Raw genomic sequence first — 27,765 nt, forward strand, 5'->3', positions numbered from 1 at the left:
TCGTTCCACTTCACTTGGAAACCCGCGCCCGCAAACCTGCACATCCAAATCACTGCCAGCAACAACACAGCTCGCCGCGTGTCCTAGTCGTAAGCCGCCTCCTCGTTTCGCCGGCTGTGCGAAACCGCCGCAATTAAATACTTAGCACGCGCCGACTAATTAATACCTGTCTTGACGGCCGCAAGATAAATCTTCGTCGCGAGGAATTCTTCCGGCTTGCCGAGCCGGCCGAGAGCTTCGAGCCACCGTCGACGCGCCTGATTGATAATTCCAGATTATTTTAATCACCCCCAAAAAGAAACGATTGCTCGCAGCGTCGCGCGACCTTCCCGGACCCTGGCTCTGTGTTATTTAATTACGCGGCGTGTCGTTAGCAGTTCGGACATTTTTTGGAAGGATCATTTCTCCGCGGATTTTTCCTATCAATTAGATTTTCGGAGAGAAATTGTTGCTCGCGGCGGTCTTCTGCTAAAACGATGCACGATTTGCTTAATGTTTAATCCCGGGAAAGCTGGGAGTGCGCAGAATGAACTATTCGATGTAATTATATCGGATTTTCAGCAGCAAGAGAAACGACCGAGCGTAATTAACTTGGATGTTTCATTCGATAAACTTTTGTTAACAGAGTTTTTTGGTGCAACTAGATGGAGCTGTTGTATAATCTGTTGAATGCAATGAAATGAAATGAAATGAAATTTTATGTGCGCGCAGGAATAGTTCTTGGACATTTTAACGTGACACAGTAGCATAAAAGCGGGACACGAATTATTTATCCAATAAATCATGAAGACGATTTCTCGGTCATTCGTTCCAGAATTTCTATCGATTTATCGAAGAAACGTTCGTCTCTGTCCGTGTTAAGCGTGTCGCAGTATTTGTGGAGACCGACCGGATTTTTGATTATTTTTCCATCGCAGTCGAAAGGTTTTTCATCATTTTTACGTCACAGTTAACAGACCGTCTAGCTGCGTAGAGGAATCGATAGTATTTATTGTTCTTTCAATTTAGTTCGAGCATCGACAACCGTTCTACTGTATTATTTCCCCTTTGTCGTACGCGTGCAAATAATTGTTTCTCCCGGAGAGGCAGGAACGGTTCTTCCACGTTCGTTACGAAAAGGAAAATAAAAGCGTCCCGACAGAATGAAACGTGATCACGGAAGAATGAAAGAAAGCTAAAAAATAGAAATAAAATGTTATCGTAAACAAATCATTCGGCTCTGCCAGAAATGAATCCAGAAAATTACGATCTGACCTGAATACGAATTATTGTTTCAAATTTTTGAACCATCGTTTTACTTCGTTCAATTAACCCTTTGCACTCGAAGCCATTTTAACTGTAAGTCTAAATTAACTCTTCCGACTTATAGTATTTCCATTTTATATAATAAAGTTCATTTCGTGCGTATGCAATTGAGTCTTGTGGCTCATACAACAGTTAGGCTTTTAACAATTTTTTATATCTAAGCTTCGATCATGTAAAACTTATCTTGAAACGTGCGATAACAACCTTAGTGGTGCGTTAGAGTCACCACTCGAGTGCAAAGGGTTAAAACAAAGGCTTTGAAGGTTTGATCTGCTCGTTTATTAACACTTCCATGAGCGCGCTAGAAACCTCAAAAATTTTCATAAAATTAAAATATTTCATTCAATTAAACAAAAATTACGAAACAAACTTATATAGCATTAATTACTTCATCAGCATTCGTACCTTTTGCAAGTCTTAATAAAATTAAGCAATCACTTTTAATTTTTCAGTAATCATCCATTCGGTCAACAGTCGATTGCATTTAAAACGGGGAGATCTCCCCATTCGGTTGGCTAAGTGTTAAAATTAAGCAAATATTGCTGAAATATCCCAATTTGAAAATCTCCACTTTATCGCACCGTCATCGAGAAACACCGACTTTCCGGACCGGCGAGCTCTCGTTGCCGAAGAGAATAAAAGCTCGCAGACTTGGGCGACCCCGAAAGATAGTCAGCAGCTTCCGGAGGACTCGCGGTGGAAGTAAACAGAGCGGATCCGCGCGCGGCGAGCCCCATTAATTTCAGGTGGGAGCGAAAGTGGTGTGTTTAGGGTACGTCGGCGTCAAAAACGGACTCTGGCTGCCGGTTCTCTCGCTCGGCTTCGCGTCGACGTCGACAGCGTATAAATACTTTCTCGCACGGGTCCACTCTCCGGTGTGCAGGTGTCCGTGCACAGCTCCGGAACACGTTAGCAGCGCCGGGCTATTTCCAGGAGAGCACGGTAACACCTCGCAGGAAGGGACCGGGTCCCGGAGGTGGCTGACTGTGCCACAATAGGACCCCGCGAATGGATTCTCTCTCCGGCTTGCACAATGGGACGCACGGTGATCGTTATGCATTCGCGGCGCGGCACGATTTGGCTGGCACGCCAACTTATTTCTTCCGGCCACGAACTGTTCGAAAGCTTCCACTCGGGACGAGGACTCCTCTCTCTCTCTCTCTCTTCGCTTTGAAATTGCGCTAGCGTCTCGCGAACAAGTTTCCAACCGTCATTATGCCGTTTCGTAGCCCCGAATAAGCAGGCTCCGTGTGTCGTCTCGGTCAATACCGGCACGCTCCGATGCCCTCTTCCATGGGATTAAGTGTTTATTGGTCGTACACAAGCTGAAATCTGACGCGACGACGTGTCCAGCACCGAGCTTTCTCCGATGCGACGCTACCATCTTCCGAAGGTGTCGTATATCTTCGACGATGAACGTTTTATTCGGTCGTTCGTATCGCGAGGAAGAGTGGAACGTGATCACTGAACTGCGAATTTTCGTAGAACGATCTTTATTGGAGGTCGAAACTGCGTTAAAATGAAAGAGGAGAAAGACTGCGAATTTCTGTGCAGAATGGGAATTCTGTCTTTAAGTATTTTAATAAATAGAGACTGATGACTTGATATTCTGATAAAGGTGAATTCATTCGTCTGTATTGCAAGGAACAACGAAATACAACGACCAGACTGCGAAATAGTCGAGAAACAAAGACCTCGATAAGTAGATAATAATTTATCGATTATTATCTCTTTTCTGTCTAATTCGAATTTATGCGAATTGTACCTCGAAGATTGAACATGTTACGAAACACGTTATCGCGTGCTTAACACGGAAAATAACAATATAATTAACAGCAAATGATTCCGGTTAGGTTTTAATGGATTCGCGTTCTTGGATCGCCAATTGCGACAACGCGAAAGCCAATTGCCAAATACAAATCTGGCACGAATAAGAGATCTATATATTATACAAATTGAATCGTAAATAACGAAATTTATTTCGTCCACGGATCGAATTAATTATGAAAAACAACGAGTGAAACATCGATGAAACACAATTAATCGAATACACGAATAATTGAATTTTCATTGGCAGCATACGAAGCGATTTCAATTAGAATCTTTAATCATATTACAATTTAATGAATTAAATACCGTCGGGGAAACAATTTGCCAAACTTTCGATAAACAGGCTCGATATCCGCTAACGCGTATCCCGAATGATTTATTTCGAATCATTAATTTGGGAGCTCTAGAACTATTCATCGCGTTTCGAAGGAAACAAATCACGCTCGAATATTATGGCATTCGATTGTACTTTAGACCGAAATCTCTCTGTTCCAAAAATATAATATTTGGCCCGTCGTTCCTAAATTTTTGCATTATCCCCTAATATTTCCGAGGTTCGGCGTAAGGCTTCAGCGACGCGATCGCCGTCAAACTTGGTTTTTTATTCGTTTCATTCTGTCGTTGCAAGAGTCTCGATATCTCTGTTTCTATTTTTATTAAATAAATTCAAGCACTTTGAATTTATCTCTAAACAGATGTAAATAATCCTTCACTAGACACAGCATCACCGTTTCAAGATATCAAGGCCGAGACGAAACGCCCGATTACGCCGTTACGTTCGTTTATTATTTATCGAGTTTGACTTCGTTCTACCCTCAAATTACATTGTATTCGATGTTTCCGTAGCATAAAGTTTCGCCGGGGACGCGACGAACGCGATCGCTCAAGTTTTAATTTAACAGAAACCTAATGTGTTTTATCAAGAATCTCGGGAACTTCTGCTCGCAGTCCGACTGTAGAACTGAAACGTTACAACTTCACCGAAATCCCGCCAAATATAGTAGAGAGACCAGAGACAGGAACGGAGACGGTAACGCGATTGCAAGTTCGAGAAATTCAATAACCGTGACGTCGTTACGCCACAACAGAACGAAACTCTAATTCGAGGAACATTTAATCGCAGGAACATTCGAACAAGCTCCGTCGAAGTGACGAGTTCGATCGAACAACGGATCGCGATTCGTCATTTTTTCCTTTTCTCTTTTTTAACCGGCCATTCTAACCGCGAATTTTATTGTTTTATTCTCGTTCGATTTTGTCTCGTAGCGCTTTTCGCTAGCGCAGACTACGTTTCGCCAAGAATTTAATTGCAGCCCTCGTTCCGCCAGGCAAAAATGATTCTGCGATCGCCCGGCAGTCAACGCTCAAGGTAGTAGTATTTCGTTTGATAACGTTTCTGTTTGGTTTCGTCGTGGTCTGCGTCTCGATTGGGGAACCCGCTCGAAATTGCTCTTCGCAAATAATTCCATTGCGCGACCGGCAGCTAGCGGGCAACCGGCTACGAAGCTGCTTTATTTCGAGTCATCTTGTTTGGATTTTCGTTCACGGTCGACGAAAGGGTCTCCTGTTTCATCTTACCGACTTCGGTTCGACGCTGTTTCCGGTTTCCCGGCGAAACTGCATCGAATCCTCATCGCGCACAATGTGTGTTCCCTTTCGAGTGCCAACCTTCGAAGCTCGTTGAATTTTCCGCGCTTCGTTCGTTAGTTAATGTGTCCTCGTCTTGAATACTGGATTCACGCATCGGTGATTTTCTTATCTCGGTTTAATCGTTTTAAAAGAGAGTAAATCGGAGTGAATTATTTCTAAAATATTTTGGAGCAGATTAATTCTAGGATTTGGAGTAAATTAATTCTAGAATTAGGAGTAAATTAATTCTAGAATTAGGAGTAAACTATTTCTAGAATTAGGAGTAAATTAATTTCAGAATTAGGAGTAAATTAATTCAAAAATTAGAAATAATGAAACGCGGTGCTTTTGGATTGAAAGCGATGCTCAAATGACAGTTCAGTCGATACAGAATATAACAATTGACTTATTTAACCGTTAGGATAGCAAGTGTCTAAAATTCTCGAAAGGAGAAGATAAAGGAAAATAAAATATAGTTTTATTTGCACTATAGTGCAATGTTATTATAGTACATATTATGCACTACAGTGCGTTGATTGAAACATGCAGAAGCTCGATAGAAATGTGTTCCTCCACAATTTAAAACGATTGAAAATAATGCATCGATATGCTTAAGTTCGAGTACGATTCTAAGTTCCGTAAGTAAGTAGAAGACAGCGATAAAAATGTCGGCAAAGACACAAGCAACGAATTAGAAGTTTCGGTAGTCGCGGGTGGAAAGAAGGAAGCCCGACGCGTTCGTAGTCAGCGATATATTAAATGATAGGCGGTCAGGAGAACGAGTTTCAATCTATCGTTCCGCATACGAAAGCGATTTGGCCTCTCCGCCAACTTATTTCTTCCGGCTGCGACCGAGTTCCCTCTCTCTCTCTCTCTCTCTCTCTCTCTCTCTCTCCGTCTCTCTCTCTTTCTCTCTCTCTCCCCCCTCTTTCTCTCCGAGAACGCGCTCTCATCCGAGGAGAGAGGGCACCAGTCAAAATTGCTTTTCTATTTTCCGAGTAACTCATTACAGCGGCAATACGCAATTCCAATTTCGCTCGAGCTGCGTCGGCCAAAGGCATACCATTCGAAAAGGGGTATTAACTTCGTGTGCTCATCGAATAGAACGATGCCTCAAAGTATTGAGATGCTGACGAAGTATTTTAATCAAAGTCGACGGTGAAAGCAGCCAATTTTATTCGGTAGAGCTGGTATTTCTATTAATCCGGTGTTCTCTATCAAAGTTTTCCAGGGAATTCAATCAAATCTACCCTCGCGTTACATATTTCTCGGGAAAAGTAATACACGCGCTGCGAACATTTTATGCGGAACGAACGTTCTCCCACGTTAATTCAATAGAACGCGAGATAAAAGAGAAGTTTAATCCTGCTTTTGGTATTGCGAATGATTGAAAGACGGTGTAAAAAGAGCTTTTAAAATTCTTTCGATGTCTTCGTTGCTCCGCGTGTTTCGCAGTGAATTCGATATTTCGAAAAATTCTGAACAGCACCGTCTACAAAACTGGGAAGATCAAATGCAGAGCAGTAGAAATATTAAAAAAAAAAGATAACGAGAGAAATCTTTTAGACACGATGTAAAATCGTATGCGGCTCTCGCGTCCTGCAATCGGTGCATACAATTTCGATTTCGCGCAAAAATCTACAAGCTAATCCGAGATCGACGTCTGCCGGTTTCGAAACGCAAGAATTCAGATACGCGCAGCCAATTAACCCTTTGCATTCCAAGCCATTTTAACTGTAAATCGAAAATAATTTCTCCGACTTACAATATTTCCATTTCGTAAAACAAAGTGCATTTGATGCATACGAAATTGAGTCTCGCGATTCGTACAACGGTTACACTTTTAATAATGTTTAAAATTTAAGCTTCGATGATATCAAAATGATCTTAGAACGTGATATAACAATTTTAGCGGTGCCTCAGGGTCGCCACTCGAGTGCAAAGGGTTAATCGGCCACCGAATTCTCGACACGCGTGGATTCGAACGCGTGGTCGGATCATCGTCGGAGAACGATTTTTTTCGGCGCGATTTAAGATCGACCCAGCGTCGATGCGAGGCGTCCCGAGCGACTCCGCGTCGAATAACCTACTCGATTATTTGTTCCCATCTTTCTCGGTCCCGCGGCGCGGCGCGGCGACCCGACGGCACGGGCCACGATTCGAGATCCTCCCTTTGTTCTGGGAACAAGCAACTGCGCGCCGTTAATTTACTCCCGGCGAGACGCGGCGCGGAGTAGATGGGTGGAAACGCGGTGGAACGGTAATGAAAAAGTATGCGCCCGTGCCGGCGAGCTGCCGGACGAGTCGAGTTGACCGGCGAGCTGACCGGCGAGCTGACCGACGAGCTGACCGGCGGCCTGACCGGCGGCTGACCGGCCGACTTCCGTTTCGCGTACGCGGGCCAATGCTGGGTCGCCAATATTTTTCAATTACCAGTCGTGGCTCGGGTTTATTTAGTTTACGTACAATTGCCACGACCATCTCCCCCATCTCCGGCCCGGCCGTCTCCTCCGAATTAGCCGAATTCGGAGGAAAAACAACGATTTGGAGAATCGATGACACTGCTGACAGCAGGATGAAATACCGGGTTTCGATCATCCGCCGGCCGGTCTCGCGTATTTCTGATTTCTGCGGGTCTTTGCGCGTTTTTTTGGAAAATGAGATACTACAGGCGACACTTGACCTCTTCCGCGTACTATGGCGTTTGCGATCTTATTTTGTCGGTAGAAATAAGATCGCGGACGTAGAGTCAAGAGTGCATAGGGCAGTGGGGCCGGTTACTGTGGTATAACCAATTGCTGTGCCTTTATGTAAAGAAAAAAAAATAATAAAAATTCATAATAAAGAAATTTAGTATATTTTATTCTGTAAATAATTAATTATGCTCGAAAAGAAATCGAAGGCACTGCAATTGGTCGCCCCACAGTAACCAGTTCCACTGCCCTAGAAAATGTATTATTTTGTCAATGTCGGGAATATGATAAGCGGAAGAATAAATATATATTACATTATAAATATATATAGAATTATGAAATGGAGAACAAATAATGAACGCTCCGTGTTCGTGTTGGTCGTTCGGCATTTTATTTTCGGCCGGTAAAAATAAGGTTGCGGACGGAGAGTTAAGTGATAAGAAGCAAAAACCTCTGAAATGTTGCGACGAGAGATGCTACCCGTTGCAGTTTCGCGAACGAGAGCACAGAGGTCGGCAAGAAGGTAAAAATCTGTCTGGCTCGTTTAACGAGAAGTTATGAACACCGTGGTCGACTCGTCCGGCAATAATTTCACCACTCCTTAGAATGGTTTTTATTGTTCCCGGCCGTAACGCGGACCCTTCTTTTACTCGTTCGCGTGTTTCACGTTCTTAGAACGCTCGTTAGTAACGTCCAACGCGAAAGCGTCGTGGCATTCGCTCGTAAAACATCGGTGCATTTCTGAATTTGTTTATTCCATCACCGGCGACGTTCATGCATTTTCATAAAATCGATGATTTATTCGACGTTACAGCGAAATAATTCCGCAGCAGATCTTTGTGCAAATCGAATCTTTCGTACAATATTTCGTAATTAGGAAAAATCGATCGCGTTGTATATTAATTCGCCAAGTTAAAAGACGGATATATTCATTGCAAATTCTAGTAAATAAATCTTATCATTAATTCTCATTTTATAAGTTTCCTCGATCAGTTTACAGCTTTTAACGAAATTCTTTCGATAAAAACCTGAACCATAAGCAGAAATTCATTTATTCTACTAAATAACTTCTCCCTTGCCAAAAAACCAAATCGGTGGCCTATTGAATATTCATCAATGTTTTTCTGCTATTGCGTTCGGTACAGCCACGGATACAATAAATGCATAAAATCGATAACGGAATTATTTATGCGGGATTCGTCATTTCTTTTCGGTGAAACGAAAAAAAGAAAGGAAAAAAACACACGCACAAAAAAAGAAACAATCGTGGCTTTTAATTCGAGAGAATTATTCGAATAGTTAATTGACTTCTAGCCGTATTTTCCGGTTCCAGAGGTGAAACGGATTCCGATCCTAGGCGCACCGAGCGAAAGAAACTAATTCTCTGAAAGCCTCTCAGGAGCTCCAACTTGCCTACTATCATTTATGATCGCATTAACTAACAAAACTTTCGGCGAAAGTTTCTTATTAAATTGAGCACGTTTCGGAGGCGATTATATCTCGATAGAATTTTAATGAAACATCCGAGCTTCGCTGTCTGCGCGCGCGCGCGCTCTCTGTCCCTAATCGCGACACGCGATTCCTTCGTTCGATTTCGCAGCGCGCGGCCCGTCGAGGTACGCGAAGTATGAAATTAGAACCAGTTCTAATTTCACATTGTCTCGCCCGTGCTCCTACTCCACAATGACCACAATGCTCGGCCCGTAGCCTTTTGTCACTGAAACTTCTCGGATCCGTAGTCGCGTTACTCGCTTCACGAATCACGGTGCACAATGCCGGAAAAAATGTATTCATACACCGCTGACTTTTCCTTTCAACTGTCAATACCGTTTCTGACGTAAGGCTGCGACTGGAATTGGCACCGTCGGCACATTTCGCAAGAACTGTGTTACCAATATACTCGCCTGCTCCGAGATATTTGATCAATAGATCGCGGATTTTATGCGCTTGCGACAATGTTTGATACACGATGCGATAGCTTCAATCTATAAATTGTTCTATTTGCGATGAAGCTATTGCTGTTCCAAATAAAAATTCGCTTCCCTGGTGTTTCTTTTATTCAAAGAAATTTTAATGATTTTGTAAACGTTCTTCCACACGACTTTTTGTTTCATCTTCGTTTAGAGATAACTTATCGAATCGTGCTGAGTTTTACTTAACAAATTTTGTATATTTCTGGTGATATTGCTGTTAAATTAATAATAATAATAATAATTAAAGATCATTGATTCATAAAATTCTCCGTTCCGAAATATCTTCTTTCGAATCTCACCGAACTTCTTGCAATGAGATGTTCACATTCTCTGGTGCAATTTTTTGTCACTTTCAATTTGTCCAGAACATGTTAGCAGCATAAAATAACGAAGGTGCAATTCCCGCGAAATCTCCGAATCCAAGTCACGCATCGAAATGTCCAGACACCGTGGGCGGACACCGCAGTTGGACACCGCTTTCCTTTGAATATTTAAGGTCGAGTGACGTCACGGTAATTGTTACTCCGTTATTCTGCGACTTACGGTCTACGGTGGCCTAGGAGAGGAAACTAGGAGTGGCCACGACGACCGTCGTGACCCAGGTCGGGTAAAGCAGCTTTAAAAAACCATAAGCCGAGCTACTTTTACAGCTTGCACCTCACGTGCGTCCGAACGTTGTCCGGACAATTTATTATTGAAACGATGATGTCCGGATGTCCGAGAGTCCGCGGGACGACACGCGGAAAACTCGGCGAGGGATTTCCCCCCTATTGTTCGTGTTTCGCCACTGACATACAGATTGTTCTCAGGTATTGTTCACGCAACGAACACCTGTTCTCTAAACGCGAAACCAGATGTTCCGTATTTTCTGCGGAATTCAATTTACGTAATTTAAAAATTGATATTTTATTATGTCCGATTTTGTAACCGCGTAGCACGGTAAATAATACGCGGCTAGATAACGCCAAGCTAAACGGGTTGATATTATTTTTAAAGGCGTAGTATCAAGTTTGTTTTGCATAATTGAGGGGTTCCTTGAGGAGCAGCGATAAATTCGTGTCTCAGCGGCGTGGCGAGGAATCGCCTGTGAACCGCCGGCGAACCGTGAAATCAATTAAACGATCTGTTACGGATAAACTTTCTCTTCCTGCGACTTAATGAATATGTCGGAGGGGGGTCGGCCGGTTGAATATTCACGAATCATGGACGCCGTTCAAATAGGATCCATTAAGGTGAATTTGTTCATTAATCGACGCCCGGTTTGAATTCATTACCGTCGATCGCGATAAAAACCCCGCTCGATTCACGCTTTTATCAATTTCTTAACCGTTCGATGCGATTACACGGCTTTTTGCTAGCTGGCGCTGATTAATTCGTCGCTCTTCCCTCGCGTCGGTTCGAATGTACTCTCCAATTTCGACGCGTTTGCGCCGCTTCGGAGGGAATCGACTCGAGTTTTTATCTTTTTTCTCTTTTATTCAAATTATCAACGCGTAATTTGTTAGGTAAAACATAAAAGTAAAACACAAGTAAAGTAGAAAACGATACCAGAACAATTTAACAATGCTTAAAAGCCTATTACTTCGAATCTACTAAATCCATCGAAACAAAGAAACACACGTTTATTTAACTCCAATTTTTGCCAATCCACAGCTTAAAAATAACAAGCAACTGCTTATCGTAATAAAAATTGAAGAGATCCAATTAAAAATCGACGATATCGTAAAACCACCCTTAAGTTCCCCAAAGTCCTCGCAGCTTGAAATCTCGCCCATACATTTTGATCGCAAATGCATAAAATTCGCAGGCCACAGATCTCGGTTGCACGAAACGCTGCAAAAAGTCTTAAATATATTCGAAACGATTGTTCTCCGTCTGTACAGTACACGCTGGCAGTGAAAATAATCGATACCGTATAGATTTGGTCAGGACTGTGTAACTCAAACCGCGCACCCCCCGTCGCCCAATTTCTGAAGCAGGGTCGCGGACCCGTCGGTGTAAGAAACACACCGTCTCGCACATGAAACCGTGATTCTCCGCTATATCGAGCCGCCGATCGACAAACAGGAAGGTCGAACGTCGCGTGAGATCCAGGAAACACGGTGGAAGGGTTTCACGAGCCGATGGAACACGAGAGCCGGGATACGTGGGGAGGTTTCGGCGAAATATCAAGAGACCACGGTCGATTTATCGCGCGAGGGGTGGCTGGCCCTCGTATCGCCGGATCATTCCTCATAATTCCGTAATAAATCTGGTAGGGCCGGTCGCCTTAAGGCCGACGATTTATTTTACAACAGGGCCGGGTCTGCGCGACGGTATCTGGCCGGCCGATCGGGGCGCCGCGCACCCCTTCCCGAAATATGCTCGTCGGCGAGCGTAAATTCTCGGTAAAACTTCGGCTTGCGGCCGCGCTCCCAGCCGTGCTCGCAGCCGGCGGCGAATTAACCCCCATGAATATTAATTACAATTTACATGATATTAACCAGCATTATCAGGAGTCGACGGAGGGGCGGGGCCGGTCTAAAATAAGGGGGCGGAGGGTGAAACCGACGCGCAGGTGGCCCGCGAACAGGTGGCCCCGATTTACAGGCTTTCGGCGGCGTTAAATAGGGCCGATCCGCGGTCACGCTGACATCGCGGCCGGCTACAGCAACCTATGCAAGCTGATGCTCGGCTGGATTGTTCGAAAAAAGGTGTTGTTCGTGCGACGTAATTTAATGCGATCGTTTCGAACGATTCGACTGGCTCTTTGCAGTCGAAACCGATTAAGGTGTGCAGTAAGTTCTTCAGGAAATGACAAAATTCGGGTTGCTGTGAATTTTCCTGTGCTAGCCCTACGCCTGTGTAATTTATTGCTACGTCGATGCTAAGGGTTGACGGAGTCGGTGAAACGTGTGATGCGACTTGTGGCAAGGCTCGTGGCATGTGGCCTCCGAATTGCCTTCGAATCGTGGCCTGTGGCCTGCGAATTGCCTTCGAATCGCGGCAAAAAGTTAGAAATAAAAATGCGAAGTCGTCGTTTTTATTCCATCATTGCTACGTATTCGCAGCCTCTTTTTGCCGACTGCAGTTTCTATAAAAACGAGCCGCGAGGCCCGAAAAATCGTGTCTCAGATCCGCCGGTTTCAATTCCGACCTCCGAGCATTTCTGGGAGAAATGACAGTGCACGCTTGCCGACGGAAGCTTGCCGGCAGGAATTCTAAATGTAGCGACGTAATAGCGACAAGGAACGTCTCCACGACGAGCCGCTCGTTTATAATCGACGGGAAACGGCGCTTAACAACGGCGAATATTGTTTCCTCGAAAAAGACATTCGACTTTTTACGTAATGGAACAACGAGCACCGTCCACGCGGTTCGGGAGACGGGGTTGATTCGTTACCGGGGGCTGATACGGTATTATAAGAAGCGAAGCCAACGGAACAGGATCCAATTACGTTAACTCCGCAAACACGGTATTATTCTTTCATTTGTGCGCGTAAACCGACAGAGAGTTCGCGTTCGTTCGTTCGTTTCCTCCGTTTCGGGGCGGGGACCTTCAAACGAACGCTCGTATCCCGATGGGAGCCGCGTGCTTGCCAGGGATCCCGATAAAACAGGAGATAATTCGGAACCGGCAACTTTGCCCGCGTAATTGAACTCGTTCCTTTGTTATTATTTAATTCAATTAGCCGCCGGTAGATTTAGGTTCGAGTCACGTCAAACATCGTGCGCTCCGCAGCCGGCGGATTTGCCTTGGCCGTAGGAAACCGGCCGCGGCCGGATCAAATATTCAAAGATGTTTCAAGGTTCTCTCTGCCGGGTAACGTAACCTCTGCGATAAAACCAGACGAGACGGGAAGCTCCGTTCAGCCCTCGTTCGGAAGCCGGGAGCCGAGCGGAAAGTGCATCGAGGACGGAGCGGAGCGAGAACGGAACGGAACGGAAAACGGCCGCCATTAATACGCTTCGGCGCGGACCGATGGCGCGTTATTGCGACTTCTTGTTAACAAATTGTCCGAATTACTTCCCGTTGACACGGAGAAAGTAATTTCGCGAGCCGGCCGCCGCCGAGCGCGCGATATGCCGCGCGCGGATAAATTACTCGACCCGCTACTAACTAATTTATCGCGCTCGCAACCCCCCGTCTAGGCGCTTCTCGCGCTGCCAACGCGTTCGTGATTGTTCGCCGATCTAATTGGCCCTTAAAATTCTTCTCCTGCTAATGGCGTAGCACAGTGCAGAATGATGGGACGTTCGATGTGCTCGAATAATTTTGGCTAATTAAAGGAAGAACTTCTGACTGCGAGGCGAAACAGGGAACCGCGAAGACGAGGACGAGGCGATGAAGTTGATGCAATCAATTACCGTTGCACATTAACCGGGGCAACTCGCGTGATTTTTATTCCAATCTTAAGCCGATTAATATTAATTCTCATAACGATCGCGCTCCCATCCATTTTATTCGAGCATCTCGGCAATAACAATTAGCTGTTCGAGCCCCGACGATTCGTTTCAATTGTGTGCGATACGACGATCAACCAGCCTGGACGAAGTTCGTGGAAAAATATAATTAACGAACCTAACGAACAACTGTTTCGATCTACTTGAGGATCGGCATCTGAACGATCGCTGAAACGTCAGGGTTTTTCCATCGTGGAAACAACATATAATTAAAAAGTAGAATCTTGTGGAAAAAGATGAGACTGACTCACCATGGATCGCGAGGATCAGGTAGCGTCCGATGAACTGAAATCAAGTCGCTGACGTATTGATTAAACGCGTTGTTCAACCATCCGTCGTCGACGAGCTTTTTCGTTTCGGCAGTTAGGTTATTTGGCAGAATTACTGGTCTCCCCATTTCGCCGGCTGCGCTAGGATCCTGCTCCCGAGGGGCTGCGAGTACTCCACCACCTGAGACAGCATTAATAACGATTAATAGCAATCAATAACGATACAAGGATCCATCATGATCCACGATATTCGCTCTCGCTATCCGAGGATAGTTTAAACCCTTGCTGAATCATTTTATTCATAGTTACGATGACTAAAAGTTTGCCGATTGTAATAATTTCTAAGAAGAGAAAAGGTAATTTATATTTATTGCGCGCGCGTGACTATGTTTACTTAAATGTTTAAATATTGATGACAAGAGATCAGAATTTTATTTAGAGAAAATAGAACGAAATAGCATTTATATTTAAGAAAAGTTATTACAGATCTTACCAGAAATCTCGTCAGACTAGTCGAAGTATAGCAAAGGGTTAAATTCTTTCGAATTCGACCCATAAGCGCTCCACTTTGTTGTCCAATTACAGCGTTCGTACGAGTATCGATTGCGACACGATTATTGTTACGTGAAATTCAATTTGTTTACGCTTGTTTTGACAACTCTCTGCAACAATTAATTAACGCGCGGACTCCTCGACTGGCATCTGCCGGAGGCCGATTCAGAAAACAATCTCGATGGCGGGCAGCGCCTCGTGACGCCCTCTGCGACTTCCTCGCCCTTATAGACGTACATAGCAGAGACATTGGGACGCCTCTTGAAAAACGGCATAACTTTTCCAAAATTGTACCAAATGACTTGAAATTTTGCTTAAATGTTACAGGGACTAGTTCGCTAGAATAACGAGTAAAAACATTTCGCAGAAATTGCGATTGTTTCGAGTGAGGACGAAAATAAAACCCCGGTGTTATAGACGTATACAGCAGAGACATTGAGACGCCTCTTGAAAAATAGCATAACTTTTCCAAAAATGCACCAAACGACTTGAAATTTTGTTTAAATGTTACAGGAACTAGTTCGCTAGAATAACGAGTAGAAACATTTCGCAGAAATTGCGATTGTTTCGAGCGAGGACGAAAAGAAAACCCGATGTCTCAATCGTTCGGTCCAATATGGGAAAAATTTCGTTCAAGAAGACGTCGTCGTCCCATCTGCACCGTCCTTGGAACAAAATGTACGAACAGAACCGAGTCGCAGCAGCATCGTTTGCTCCGAGTATCGCAGGAACAACGGAGACAGATAGAATCTTGATCAACAGCCACAATCGAGAACGATCGACCGATCCAAACCGTCTTTCCCGCCGATAGGTTCGCGCAAATGAAGTCCCGGCGTATTACGTTTCACACGCGGCACGGCGACGCAATCCGATTTCCTAATAAAATTGTCGGACCAAGGTCTCAAAGAAAGCGGTAACCGCCGGCCGAAGTAATCGAAAGACAAGGAGAAGTCGATGCGCGGGGGTGGATGCGGCGACTCGGCGGAGCGAAAAACGTTGGCAGAAAGGAGAAGAGAGGCGCGAATTGAATTTTCGAAACGTTTCGTGCGTTCCGTGCGCGGCTGTTCCTCGGTTCCGAGAGCTGTTCCGCATCGACCGGTGTTTCACTTTCCGGCGAGCATATTGTCGAGGCGCGGATAGAGCCGACGCGGTAAGCGGAGTCCTGCGACGTGCCGGGGACGTCTAGTTTTCGGCTCTCGCGGCACCTTGGCTCGTCCGAAAAATAATTTTATCCCGGATGGCGAGTCCGGGCCCCGGCAGGGCAATAAAGACCGCGACAAATTGCTCTAACGGCCGCCGGGCCGCTTGTGAACTTCGCCACCGTGAAACTACCGTCGTGCATCACCGGGACACACCACCGGCTGGATTTTTCTTTCAAAATTTCAACCCCTATTTCCTCTAGCACCGCCTCGGCGCCAGGGGTGGTCAAACTTTCGATCGCTACGGGCGACCTGTTTTTTTCTTTCTTTAAATTATAGCCGGCGGTCTGGCAAATACGTGTTAAGCGATCGTAAGAAAAATGATAATTTAAAGCGAAAAATAAATTTATATTTCAAATAAACGCAGATGATATCGGACAGCCGGGCGACCAGGAACAGTTGCGCGGTCGACGCTCTGGCCACCCCTGCTCTACACGTTTCCCGAATTATACTTTTCATCCGGTTGATGTATACCTAATGGCTGTCTGGAAAGTTCGGCTCGGCTCGGCTCGGCTCGCGATTCTTCGAAACAGAAAATTGGCTATCGCGGGACAGTTTATCATGTCAGCGTTCCATGTTCTAAAAATCGAATTGGCTATATTGCACAACACTTTCGGTAAATTCTCGGAGCGTAGCAGAGCAGAGAGGATTACATCGCTGTTTCCTACGTGATAACAGCTGTCTGTCTAAAAAAAAAGAATGAGCAATCGCTTCTAAAAGATTGCAAGAGGAACTCGATCGTGACATCGTTCGTCTGAATAATAAATGAACTGTTTCTAAAATATCTCTGCTAAACACTTCTTCGCGCAATGAACTGCAATCTCATAATAGAATACAGAGACCCTGATCGGCCATCGTAAACGTCCAAAGTCCCGCAACCACGACATCGTCCCCTATTCAAAAAAATAGACAACCTCCCTTGGTATAGCAATCGATGTCAGTTTCCCGGACTAAAAAGAAACGCGTAAGCTCCACCGCCGTCCTAAACAACGCAACGATATCATCCGGTATTCAGAAAACGGTCTCCATTAGACACCAGTAGCGCCGTAAGTCGCGTCACCGCGCGACATCATCCCCTATTTAAGAAACAGATCGAGTCTATCCAAACCCCGAGACCCTAAGTCGCCGAGCCGCGGCAGCCTGATCAATAAAAAAAGGCAGACGAAGTCTTAAACAGCGACGCCACCCTAACTCAGCCGACCTCGCCATCATCCCCTAGTTAAAAAAAAAACGGACAAACCGCAGCCCCGTGAGGCAGTTGCTTTAAAGACATCCGCGAGCACCTTCATTCGTCAACGAGAGTCCCTCTCTATCGATAGTTAAACCAAGGTTCCTAGGGTGCCTCCTGGGGTGCCTTCCGGGGTACCTTCTGGGGTCCCATGGGGATCCCCGTTAACAACAAATTAATTACCTTGCTCGGGGCCGGCCTGCACTAGCTTCTGCTTGGGTTTCTCGTTGAGCGGCGTCTCCTTTCGAAGCGGTGCGGCTGCGGGGACGAAACCGTTGGCCATCTGCGGCGCCGCGACGCCGGACGGCGCCAAACCCTGCACGGCGGCGTTGGCGCGGTCCTCTGTGTAGAGCAGGAAGCAGACGGTGACCCAGACCGCGGTCGCCAAAATGGCCACCTTCAGCCACAGGGATCTCCGCCTTGGGAAACCCATTCTTGACTCTCAGTTTCCGGGCAGCTAGGAGTCCTCTCTTGCACCCTCTTACGCTCCCTCTTGCGCGCACTCTCTCTCTCTCTTGCGTTCTCTTCCTCTCCCTCTCTTGCTCTCTCTCTTTCTCTCTCTTCGACAGCTTGCGATCTCCTCGGTATCGAGCACGGTTCAATTAACTGTCGTTTCTCAGCCGGCTCGATAAATCGTGTTACCTCAGCAACATCCTCTTACTTCGGCCCCCTGGTCCTCCTCTACGTGGAATCTCGCCTAGCCGGGTAAGCACGCGGAACGCAAAGTTTTCCGACCGGTCTGGTTACGACAGTTCCCCGTCGATCGACCCGTGTGATCGACACTCGATGCGACTCCGACGCGATTGGATCATCTTCGGACCTCCATTCCCGCTGATAAGATTTCGGCTGTGCGCAGGATCGATATCTCGATCGAAGCCGCCGGCGATCGCGTATCGCTGCCGGGCTTCGGACTTCTGCTCGCTTCGATATATGCCTCGATGTGCAGGCGATATGGCGGCGTGTATGATATGAATTGATATGTGTGTTTCGGGGTCGGTAACCCTCTATCACCGCATCGCCCTCTCTGGAATCAAGAACATTCGAAGTTAGTGGCTGGAGTGTTATTTATACGCCAAGTATTTTAGTATGCGAACTTATCTTAATAAGCTAAGTAGGCTTTCATGCGTCGACGGTTTTAAGAACAGCTGATTTAGAAGATTCGAGCACCTATTTTTAAGGTACGTTAATACGTCAATTTAATGTCCCCAAGCAATCAAGATGTATGAATTGAATGTACTCGTTTTCTCAGACTGTCCATTTTTGCTTAACCCTTTGCACTCGAAGCTATATTTCAACTGTAAATTTAAAATCATTTTTCTGACTTATAGTATTTTTATTTTACATGAAAAAGTGCATTTTATGCATATGAAATTGACTCTTGTCACAAGAGTTACGCTGTTAACAATCTTTTTAAATCTAAACCTTGCTAATGTAAAAATTATTTTGGAACGTGACATCATAAATTTTAATGGTGCTTCAGAGTCACCACTCGAGTCCAAAGGGTTAAAAGCTGAAGGAAAAATAGGGAGAATTTACTGTGTGTGTGCATATATGAAATTATAGTATGCGAATTATCTTAATATGCCAAGGTTGTATGTGTTTAACTTAGATAAAATAAAAGAGAATTTCAATAAGAATTTGGTACCGTGCGAGGCCAGGGAAATTAAGAGATAATTTGATTGTCATAAATCAATTTGACACGTTGCTCGTAGCATGATTTAGTATATGATTTATGACGGATTTCCGGAGTGACATCGTGACATAATCGTAACCGACGAGTATTCGAGCAAATTTGAGGGACGAAACTGAAGGTCCGCAAAATATTTGCCAAAGATATGTTTGCGGTGGCACTGGCGCAACGTACCGAGAAGATATACATACCAATAAATTAACTTAACCGAACTAATTGAGTAATTCATCACAGCCGCCATTTCATTAGCCAAAGTAAATCATGCGAGGAAATTTCCTTTGACAAGAAAAGTTCTGATTGCGCGTTGGAAAAGCAAACTCGAAAGCGAAGTCGAAAGCAGAGGAATCGGTGGAAACGTTTGCAAATATTCGGAATATCTATCGTGGGAGAGTATTCGATTTAAAAGAAACTTCCCGAAAACATCGGAACAACCGCGAACACACATTGTGAAACATTGCTGCACAAAACTTTCAATATATCTATATATTGCCAAAATATTGAAAGTTATATATATATATATATATTATATATATTATATATATATAAAAAACAATGTTACACGCGGCTCACAATTTTTCGATTGAATTATTCGTTTTACGCAGTTTTTTGCAATTATTAATATATATATATATATATATAGACAGACAGAGAGAGAGAGAGAGAGAGAGATAGAGAGAGAGAGAAGTAATTCATTGGGCTTTAATTGCAAAAAACTGCGTAAAACGAATAATTCAATCGAAAAATTGTGAGCCGCGTGTAACATTGTTTTTTCAGTAACTATCGATCTAGGCAGAGCCGCGTGCGTTCCCAATTTGTAAAACATATATTTTCAAGCGAAAAAGTTGCCACGATCGAAAAAGAAAAAAGAACGAATAACTTTTCATGGAACTCTTGTTTTCGCATCCGATACACTTTGATTTAGAATTTGTTTAATACTCGACGCAGAACCGACGGCGAATATTTTAATTAAGCGCGAAAGTCGACAGACTAATTACAATTAATAAATGAAAGAACGATGTACCGCGGGCATATTTTAATAAGGGCGGACTCCATCGACGCGGAGATTCGAGTTACCGCTTCGCTAATTTTAAACTATCCTCCTCGGGATTCAGTCGCGAAAAGAAGATAAATATTCCGCGGAGCTAATGAAGTTTATAGTCCATCCGAGATTTGGTTAATTGGAATGAATCACCGCAGGACTTTTGAATAGGAAAGCGCGGTATTAAGGGTCGTGCTGGAAGTCCACATCGAGTCATTTATTAATAAACCGGGAGCACGTTTGCTTGTTGCGCCCGGCCGCGCTGTTCTTGAATAACTGAACCACTTCGGGCTGTCATGAAGATTTAAGAAAGCAAGCCGCAAAAATTCTTGGCCCTTTGCTGCACGCTCTTCAGAATCTTGAACGCGTTAAAATATCATTTCTGCGGGATCGTAAAATAATTGCAATGCAAAACGATCGTTCATATTTTGTATCGTTCGGATGCAATTCGATGTTCGAAACATGAAATTCTAAGTAAATTGCACCGTTTATGCGATCACAGGTAAAAAGGATCTAAAATACGAATTCTACGCCTTTTCTTCTCGCTGTTTTCTCCGGTTTTGTTGCAGCAGAACACGTGGCTCGACGCGTGGTAAATTTTACAAATTTGAACGAATCCACTCGAATATATTCGAAGATAGAAATTGCATATCCCCGGATTAGCAAGTGCAAGCGAACGTTGCAACGAACCGGTTAAGGGCGAGAAAAGTTCTCCGCGAAGAACCTCGCGGACAGAGAGCAAGTGGAAGGGTCCAGGGAAGGGGTATTTGTCATTTTGGGCCCCTCGCAATGCCGATGTAAGCGCGGTGTACACTCGAAGACACCGAAATAATGCAAGCGGAACGTGCTAATGGTGTTGCGACCGGCGAAACGCTACGAAAACCGCGAAAAAGCGAAAGAATAATGGGTCGAGTGGAATCTTTGTCCGCGATACGGCATTAGAATGCCTATCGTTCGACATTCGGGAACCCAAGATACGGGTTGCACGCGTATTCAGCCTGCGCGCCCTGTGCATACCGTTTTATGCACCGGGGATACGCCTTGTGTTCGACGCATTGCTGCTGCATTGCTAAAATTTTGATGGTTCAAAGAGCGCGGTCCGCTTTTGTTTTACGAAAAGGTCGATCACCCAGAGAAACATTTCGAAAAACGAGAGCTTCCCCGTCAACTAATTGCGACGATGATCGATCTGAGATTTAAAAGCTCTTATAACAAAACAAATAATAATAATCAGAGAGACTCGATCGATTTCGTCTAAACTCCGCAAACACGCTCGTTACGGCAAATGAAAAGATTTATTAACCTTTGTGACTGCGACCAGCGAACAAAGAAACCATTAGCATTGTGCGACTCGACGGTTTCGCGACAATCGCCGAGACCAGTTGCTTCGGTACACACATTGTGAGAAATTGTAATTGTTTCGCCGAAAACCAGGAGCCATTACCGGGGCTCTCTAATCGTTTTCTGCGGGACTTTTGCAACAATGCGGACGATTGCTACACGATTCCATAAATAATGGATTACCAACATTTTCACGGTGTATCGTGCTCGTGATCGTTACGAAGTTTAACAGTTTCGAAGTCTCCTCTTTGATAGAAAAGGATATGATATTGAACTTGGTTCTAAAAAACCAAGTTACAATTTTATTCGTAGAAATTTTTGCTGATTCGATGCAACGTTAACGAAACAGAGAAACTGATCGTTACACTTGGGCATTGTATTTATTAATATTGCGACAATACAACAAACTAAATAACACCTGGAGAAGAAATCTTTGAGTCGATGGTGCTTGAAATGATTTCACAACGATAATGGACTGGTTCGATAAATAAGATCGCGTCCCATCCGTGAATACAATCGTCTCAGCCGGTGGAAAACCGTCTACTCGATAAGATAACAAAGTAGATTTAAATATAAATGTTATCTCACCGGCCGGGCGGAGAAAGCTTTTCAAGGCGACATCGAACAACGAGGAAAATTCTTCTAATTAGACCGCGGTGTCTTCTCATGCGAAATTACGCCTTCTCAAAGCGCTCCACGAAAACCGGAATGAAACGGAAATTTAATTCTTCTTTTAACGACTCCGCAGAGTTGCAAAGAAAATAATGACGTTATTAAAGTTTAATGAAGTTCTTTATCGCATTGCACTTGGCACATTCGTGCGCGTCGCGAACGCCGGAAAGTCCGCGGAGCTACCTACCGCGGATGCGATTAAAATGATTTCACTCGTTAACATAAATCCAAATTGATAAGCCAATTCATTTGATCCACGATTAAACGGCATTGTAGTCGTTATCGCTGGCGCAAATTATTCTAGAGACGCGCGCCACCACGATTTAATGGAAGTTTTCAAAATTTAGTAATCGCCGCGTCGACGATAATTCGCGCTCTCTTTTGTTTAAAATGTTCCTTTAGAATTATTTCTCGACGGATCTCCGCTATCTCGCGATGTAAGTGTGTGTGTGTGTGTGTGTGTAATCACATGGGCAAATTGCAACAGGAGGCCGCGCGTATAAAGGCTGCTCAAAGGAATTTTCCAATAGTAGATTCCAGTTAAATTAAATACTTCTCAACAACACGGATGAAACGCGTGCAAGACGAGAAGAAATGTTGTAAGCATTATTCACCGGCGTGCGCAATCTTACGTATGTTGCCGCTGTTATCCGCGAATACGGATGATATTACGAGCCATCAAGCTTTACAGTCGCATAACGTTCCATAACATGTGACACAGATCGCAATAACTGCGAAAGAGATCCGACGATACATCGCCCCTGTTGCATCTTTCGTTTCGCCTACATCCTTAGGTTAGGCTAAAAACTTGTTACGATTTTCTACGGATTAATTACTAGACTTAATTACTAAACCCCAAGCTTTATATAAGTCTCGAATTGGCTCTATTTTACAAACAGTTCAAAATATCGTGAAACTCCTACCAAAAACGAAACGAAGATTTTCGCCAAGAAATAAAATCGACTTCAACCAAAAATTACGGACACATGGTTACAATAAACAATTCAAGATTACCGCTGTATAAAGAAGCTCGGGGCCGCGCCACCGCAGCACGGGATAAAAAGAAGTTCCGATACTCGAAGTTATCGGAGTTCTTTTTCGTGGAACAGCTTCCCCGGACTTTCCGTAGTTGTCTCGCGCGGCGTTCGATCGCGCCATAAATTCCGCATCGAAATGGGCGCGGTGCGAAAGGGTTGCTCCTCCTATTTGGCGCTCGGTCGGAACGGAATTCCGCGGTGCGAACGTACGAGCCCCGGGCGGGGGTTCGCCTTACCGTAACGAAATTGTTTCATTCAGCGGCTCGTTACGCGAGCCCCGTGTAATACGCGTCTAGCCGCATTGCCAATGAGATTAAATTCCGCTTCATAGGACGCCCGGGAGGCCGTCAATTTGACGTGTTTCAATTAAATACGACGAATCCTGGCAGCCGCGCGAGGCTGCGACGCCGCGAGTACTCGTCGCGCCGGCTCTCGCGACGCCGGAGCGTCTCGCCGTGCCGGTTTAACGAGATTGTTAAAGTTTAAAGCGCAAAACTTCGGCGCCGCCGATCGCTAAGCCGTTTTACGAGCGTGCGTCGTTCCGATAGCTAACGCATCCGAAGCGTGCCCGGTGACGCGAGCGCGACTCGACGGCGGAACGTCAAAAATTGTCGAAGTTGTTGAATCTTCCTCGTGTCCGCCGCGAGTCTCGTTTACATGTCGTAATATGCAGATTGTTGTTCAACAGGTGGGAAAGTGTGCCGCGCTTCTTCCGCACGGCGAACCGGGGTGAAAACGTACTGTCAAAAAAACTCCGTTCGAGCCTTCGTTACGGAGCTATTATCGCGGGAAAGTATCCCCGAAGTACGGCAACACGCTAGCCGGCGTGCGTGCGGCCTTCCCAGGGGCGTGTGCGAAGCGATGCATCCAACGGGAGATGCGATTACTGCTGAATTATGATCTCGGTTTCGTGTCATATGCTTTAGGATCACGTTTTACGCGAACAATAGATCCTCTGTGGCTCTGTGAGCAGAACGAATTCAAATGGATGGCTCGTTGTTATTACTCGTTTCTGCAGAGTTTCTCGATCGATTATCTTCTGCTACAATTTTGCAATGGCTAAACGCATTTTAATCAGTGCCTAGCGCTGTAGAAAATTTCAGAAATTTCGTAACAATGAATCAATTATAAATTGTGAAACGATTATACGATCACCCTTAACCCCTTGTTCTACTTTGACGAGTCTGCCACGTGATTTCTAGTAATAACCTGTTTAGTATGAATGCTATTTCCTTCTTTTTAGTCCGAATAAAATTCTGATTTCTCATTATCGATATTCCAACGTTTTAGTAAACATAGAAACACGCGATAAATATAAATTGTCTTTTTTCTTCTTAGGAATTGTTACAATCGAAAAACTTCTGATTAGTGAAACTATGAAGAAAATGGTACGGCAAGGGGTTAAAGAGAAACAATTTCTTCGAACGTTATTATCGAATGTCCTAACCCTTCGGAATTGATAATCGGATAGAATCGTCGGCAGGGAAAAGTCACGTGAAAAAGTTACGAATCGTTGTTCGAGTTTGCCGGCGGCGAGCGCCGTTAACGTATCAAGCAAACGGCCGCCAGAGGTCCACTAATTAAGGACTCGCTGGTTGCGGAGCGTCGCGTGGATCGAGGATCCGGATCGTTACATCGCATCGTGCGCCGAGGATCCGGCGGATCCCTTGGGGAGCAATTTCGGTGCGGTAATCGTCTCGTTTTCCTCGTTCTGGTACACGCGGCACGCGGTTGGTTACGCAGCTCGCGGCCGGCGGCGCGTCGCGCGTCGCGGCGTTATCGCGACGACAATCGGAATTGTTCGCGATAAGTAGGTATATACAATGCTCAACGACGGCTTTATGCACCGTCCGGGAAAAGTTTCGCGGCGCACGCAATCTCGGAAATTGTCTAAAGTTGTCGTCTACGGTATCAGGGAATCGAGAGCTGCATTCCGAATGGCCGGGAACGAGGACGACGGCTGCCGAGGGGAACAGCGGAGAGATCGAACACGGGCCTCGAGGAACGATGAAAGAGCCTGCCGGCAGCCGCACGTGAATCTCGAAAGATTCTCCCGATGCCGAAAGCTCCGCGAATGCTCGCCTAACAGAGACACACGGCGGTATGCCTGTGCACGATCGCGCGTTTCATCGGCTGCCTGGCGTCACGCGGCAAAGCCCAGCATTTCCAGCGAAACGCCGATGAGGTCGTTTCCATCTCGAGTAATTGACCAACGCGATCATGCGATTCCGAATGTCTCGTCCCGCGTACGCTGCGCGCAAACGCGCGGCTCTCTGCGAGATCGGACTTTCGCGATCGCGAAGTCGCGGAAACAAAAGCTATTTTCTTGTCTGAAACACGATTCATCGTATCGGGAGTCGGCGTTACCCCGGATGGATTCGAACGAAATGCTTCTTCGGGAAATTTCTTATATCGTCAGAGGTTCTGTGGGGGCTTTTCGTAGAGTCGTTAGTGCTTCTCCTTGGAAGTGGAAAACGGAGGAACTTATGGTAGACATTAGGTATAATCGTACGGGTTTTAGAAAGATCGAGGAGATCTTTATCTTTTCTGTTTCTATTTTTTGTTATTGCTTTCGAATCGTTTAAATTGTGAAGACTCTTTCTTCGGAAACGATCGATCGTCCAAGCATAAATTGTAATAAAAGTGACAAGAAGTCTAAATGAATTCAAGCAACACTGTTTGATCACTTTTAGAGTTCGGTAGTCGAACTCGACGAGTCGAAGACGATACGGTAATATTTTTAGCTTCTTCTACCAAGATCTTGCTATTCGGCGAGAAAAACATTTTACGTTCCTCGAACTATCGAATCCTAAACGCGACTATTGTATATTATTTTGTGACAGTGACAAAATTGGATCGATTTAAATTTCGTGCGAATTCTGTTACAATGTATGCTCGAGTAAAAAAGTTCATCCAAAAATTTCCCACAGAAACATCTTCACGCTGTCAGGAATTGTAAAAGAAAACACTCGAAACCAGTCAGTCATTTTGACTGGTTTGGTAGTTCTAGTGTCAAATACGTTCTCGAATCGTCGGGAGAGAGAGAGGGAGTCGACGAATCGAACGCGTCGATAATGATCAAAACCGGATGTGCAGAGAGATCCGCGGGTAGACAAGATTGGTCACCGCGAGCCATATCGCGGAGCTAAAACCGAGCTTTTATCAAGAACGAAAATTCTTGTCGTCGAATTCCTGGAAGTTCCGGAGAAGTTGGCGTCGCCGGACAAAGAAAACACTTTCGATCTTGTTACACCGAGGGGAATTTTCCCGGCCGGTGGCCGTAAAGCCTGCCGTGCTGAGCGTCGCCGATAGTAACGGCCACTAAAAACCGAGCGAACCACTTTGCCACGTACGGTTCTGGCAGTCTGGCAGTCGTTGGTACGGCAGCCGGGGCCACGCTCACGGACAATCCTGGCATCGTGGAGACGCGGCTACTCGAGACATTGGTATCCTCTCGACTCCGGAGAGAGAAAATGGAGGTCCTGACTCCTGACGCCGACGGAGGAACCGGAAAGGGAACGAGACGGAAATTTGGTCCGATTCGACCGTCGGAAACGTAATAAACCGACGGCGGAACGTAATCGCTTGCGCCTCGATCGAAGCCGGAGCCGAATGTACAGAGTATTTTATAATAATCTTAACACACTGAAAGAGGCGATTTCTGAGGTTATTTCGAGCTACTTTTTCCTTAGCGAGAATGCGATCCGAGGCTTCGTTCACGAGTTATTAACGGAAAACGGTGACCAATGAGAGGCGAGCTCGACTGGCGCGAGGCGGCCGAGCCAATGGGCGGAACTGGACTGGATAGCGCTGGTTAACTCGGCCCACCTTGGGCCAGCCGAGCTCGCCTCTCATTGGTCAGTGTTTTTCGTTGATAACTCGTAAACGAAGCCTCGGATCGCATTTTCGCTAAGGAAAATGTTACTTGAAATCATCCCAGGAATCGTCCCTTTCCAGGCGTTAACATAATCATGGAAAACTCTGTGTACGCTTGATGCTCGGACCGGTACACGTGTATAGACGCGGCCGATACTTTCGAACTCCTTTAGAAATCGAGTTTTATTCGACCGTCTAACTGGACGGACCGAGTAAACGCGTCCTCCCTTGTCGAACGATGATAAAGCGAAGTTTGCGCTGTTGTTGCGCGCCGAGGAGGCTCCCTTCGATTGCTCTCGAGGTTTATGAGCTGTCGGCGTTTGCTCGAACTGTTAGAACCCCCCTGTCGCAGAGACTTTTTCGAGCACAAACAAAGCTGCACGACGGCGAACGGGTTTCGAGATGTAATGTGATTTTAGTTGAGAGAACTGTCCGGCGAAATAACGAATGCTTCGGGGACGATGTCGCGATCAAATAGCTGCAACGAGTCTGCAACTTTCTCGAGTAACGAAACAGCGAAACGGTGAAAGAATAAATATAACGCGTTCAGTTGTTACGTTCCAAAATTTTTGATAAATTTTATGATAAATTTTATTCGAATCCCCGTGAATTCCCAACTGCTTCGCGTTAATGCGTATTATTAATTTCGAAAGTTAACTCCCGTGGAAAATTGTTAATTCCGAATGTATTGTACTAAATTTCTTCAGTCTTATGATTTCAACGATGAGATTTCACGAGCGGAGAGAACGGTCTCGAAGAAACGCGTGAGCGAAGTCACGGAATAAAACAGCGGAGAATGGAGGTTTCTGTTAATGGAACGCGATCGAATATGGGATTAAACAACGTCGGGAAGCCTTGGCTTGGCCTTGATCTTGACCTTGACCTTGGCTTGTCCTTAGCCTGTCCTTGACTTGACCTTGGCTTGTCCTTAGCCTGTCCTTGACTTGACCTTGGCTTGTCCTCGGCTTGGCCTTGGCTTGGCTCGGCTT

At 45.2% G+C, this 27,765-nt stretch overlaps 1 protein-coding gene across 8 annotated transcripts in view; it reads right to left on the reverse strand.

Annotated features, from left to right (window-relative positions):
• Positions 1-27,765, reverse strand: part of Pgant9 (polypeptide N-acetylgalactosaminyltransferase 9) — a 285,663-nt gene that overhangs the window by 97,239 nt on the left and 160,659 nt on the right. For all 8 annotated transcript variants that reach the window (XM_033467572.2, XM_033467569.2, XM_076521049.1 and 5 more), the window contains 2 exons: positions 17,305-18,145; positions 14,125-14,323 (listed from right to left, as the gene is read on the reverse strand). In XM_033467572.2, coding sequence (XP_033323463.2) covers positions 14,125-14,323; positions 17,305-17,554 — 449 coding nt within the window. In that variant the 5' untranslated portion in view covers positions 17,555-18,145. The remainder of the gene's footprint in view (positions 1-14,124; positions 14,324-17,304; positions 18,146-27,765) is intronic.

This window comes from Megalopta genalis, chromosome 4, assembly GCF_051020955.1.
Source record: "Megalopta genalis isolate 19385.01 chromosome 4, iyMegGena1_principal, whole genome shotgun sequence".
Classification (NCBI taxonomy): Eukaryota; Metazoa; Arthropoda; class Insecta; order Hymenoptera; family Halictidae; genus Megalopta; species Megalopta genalis.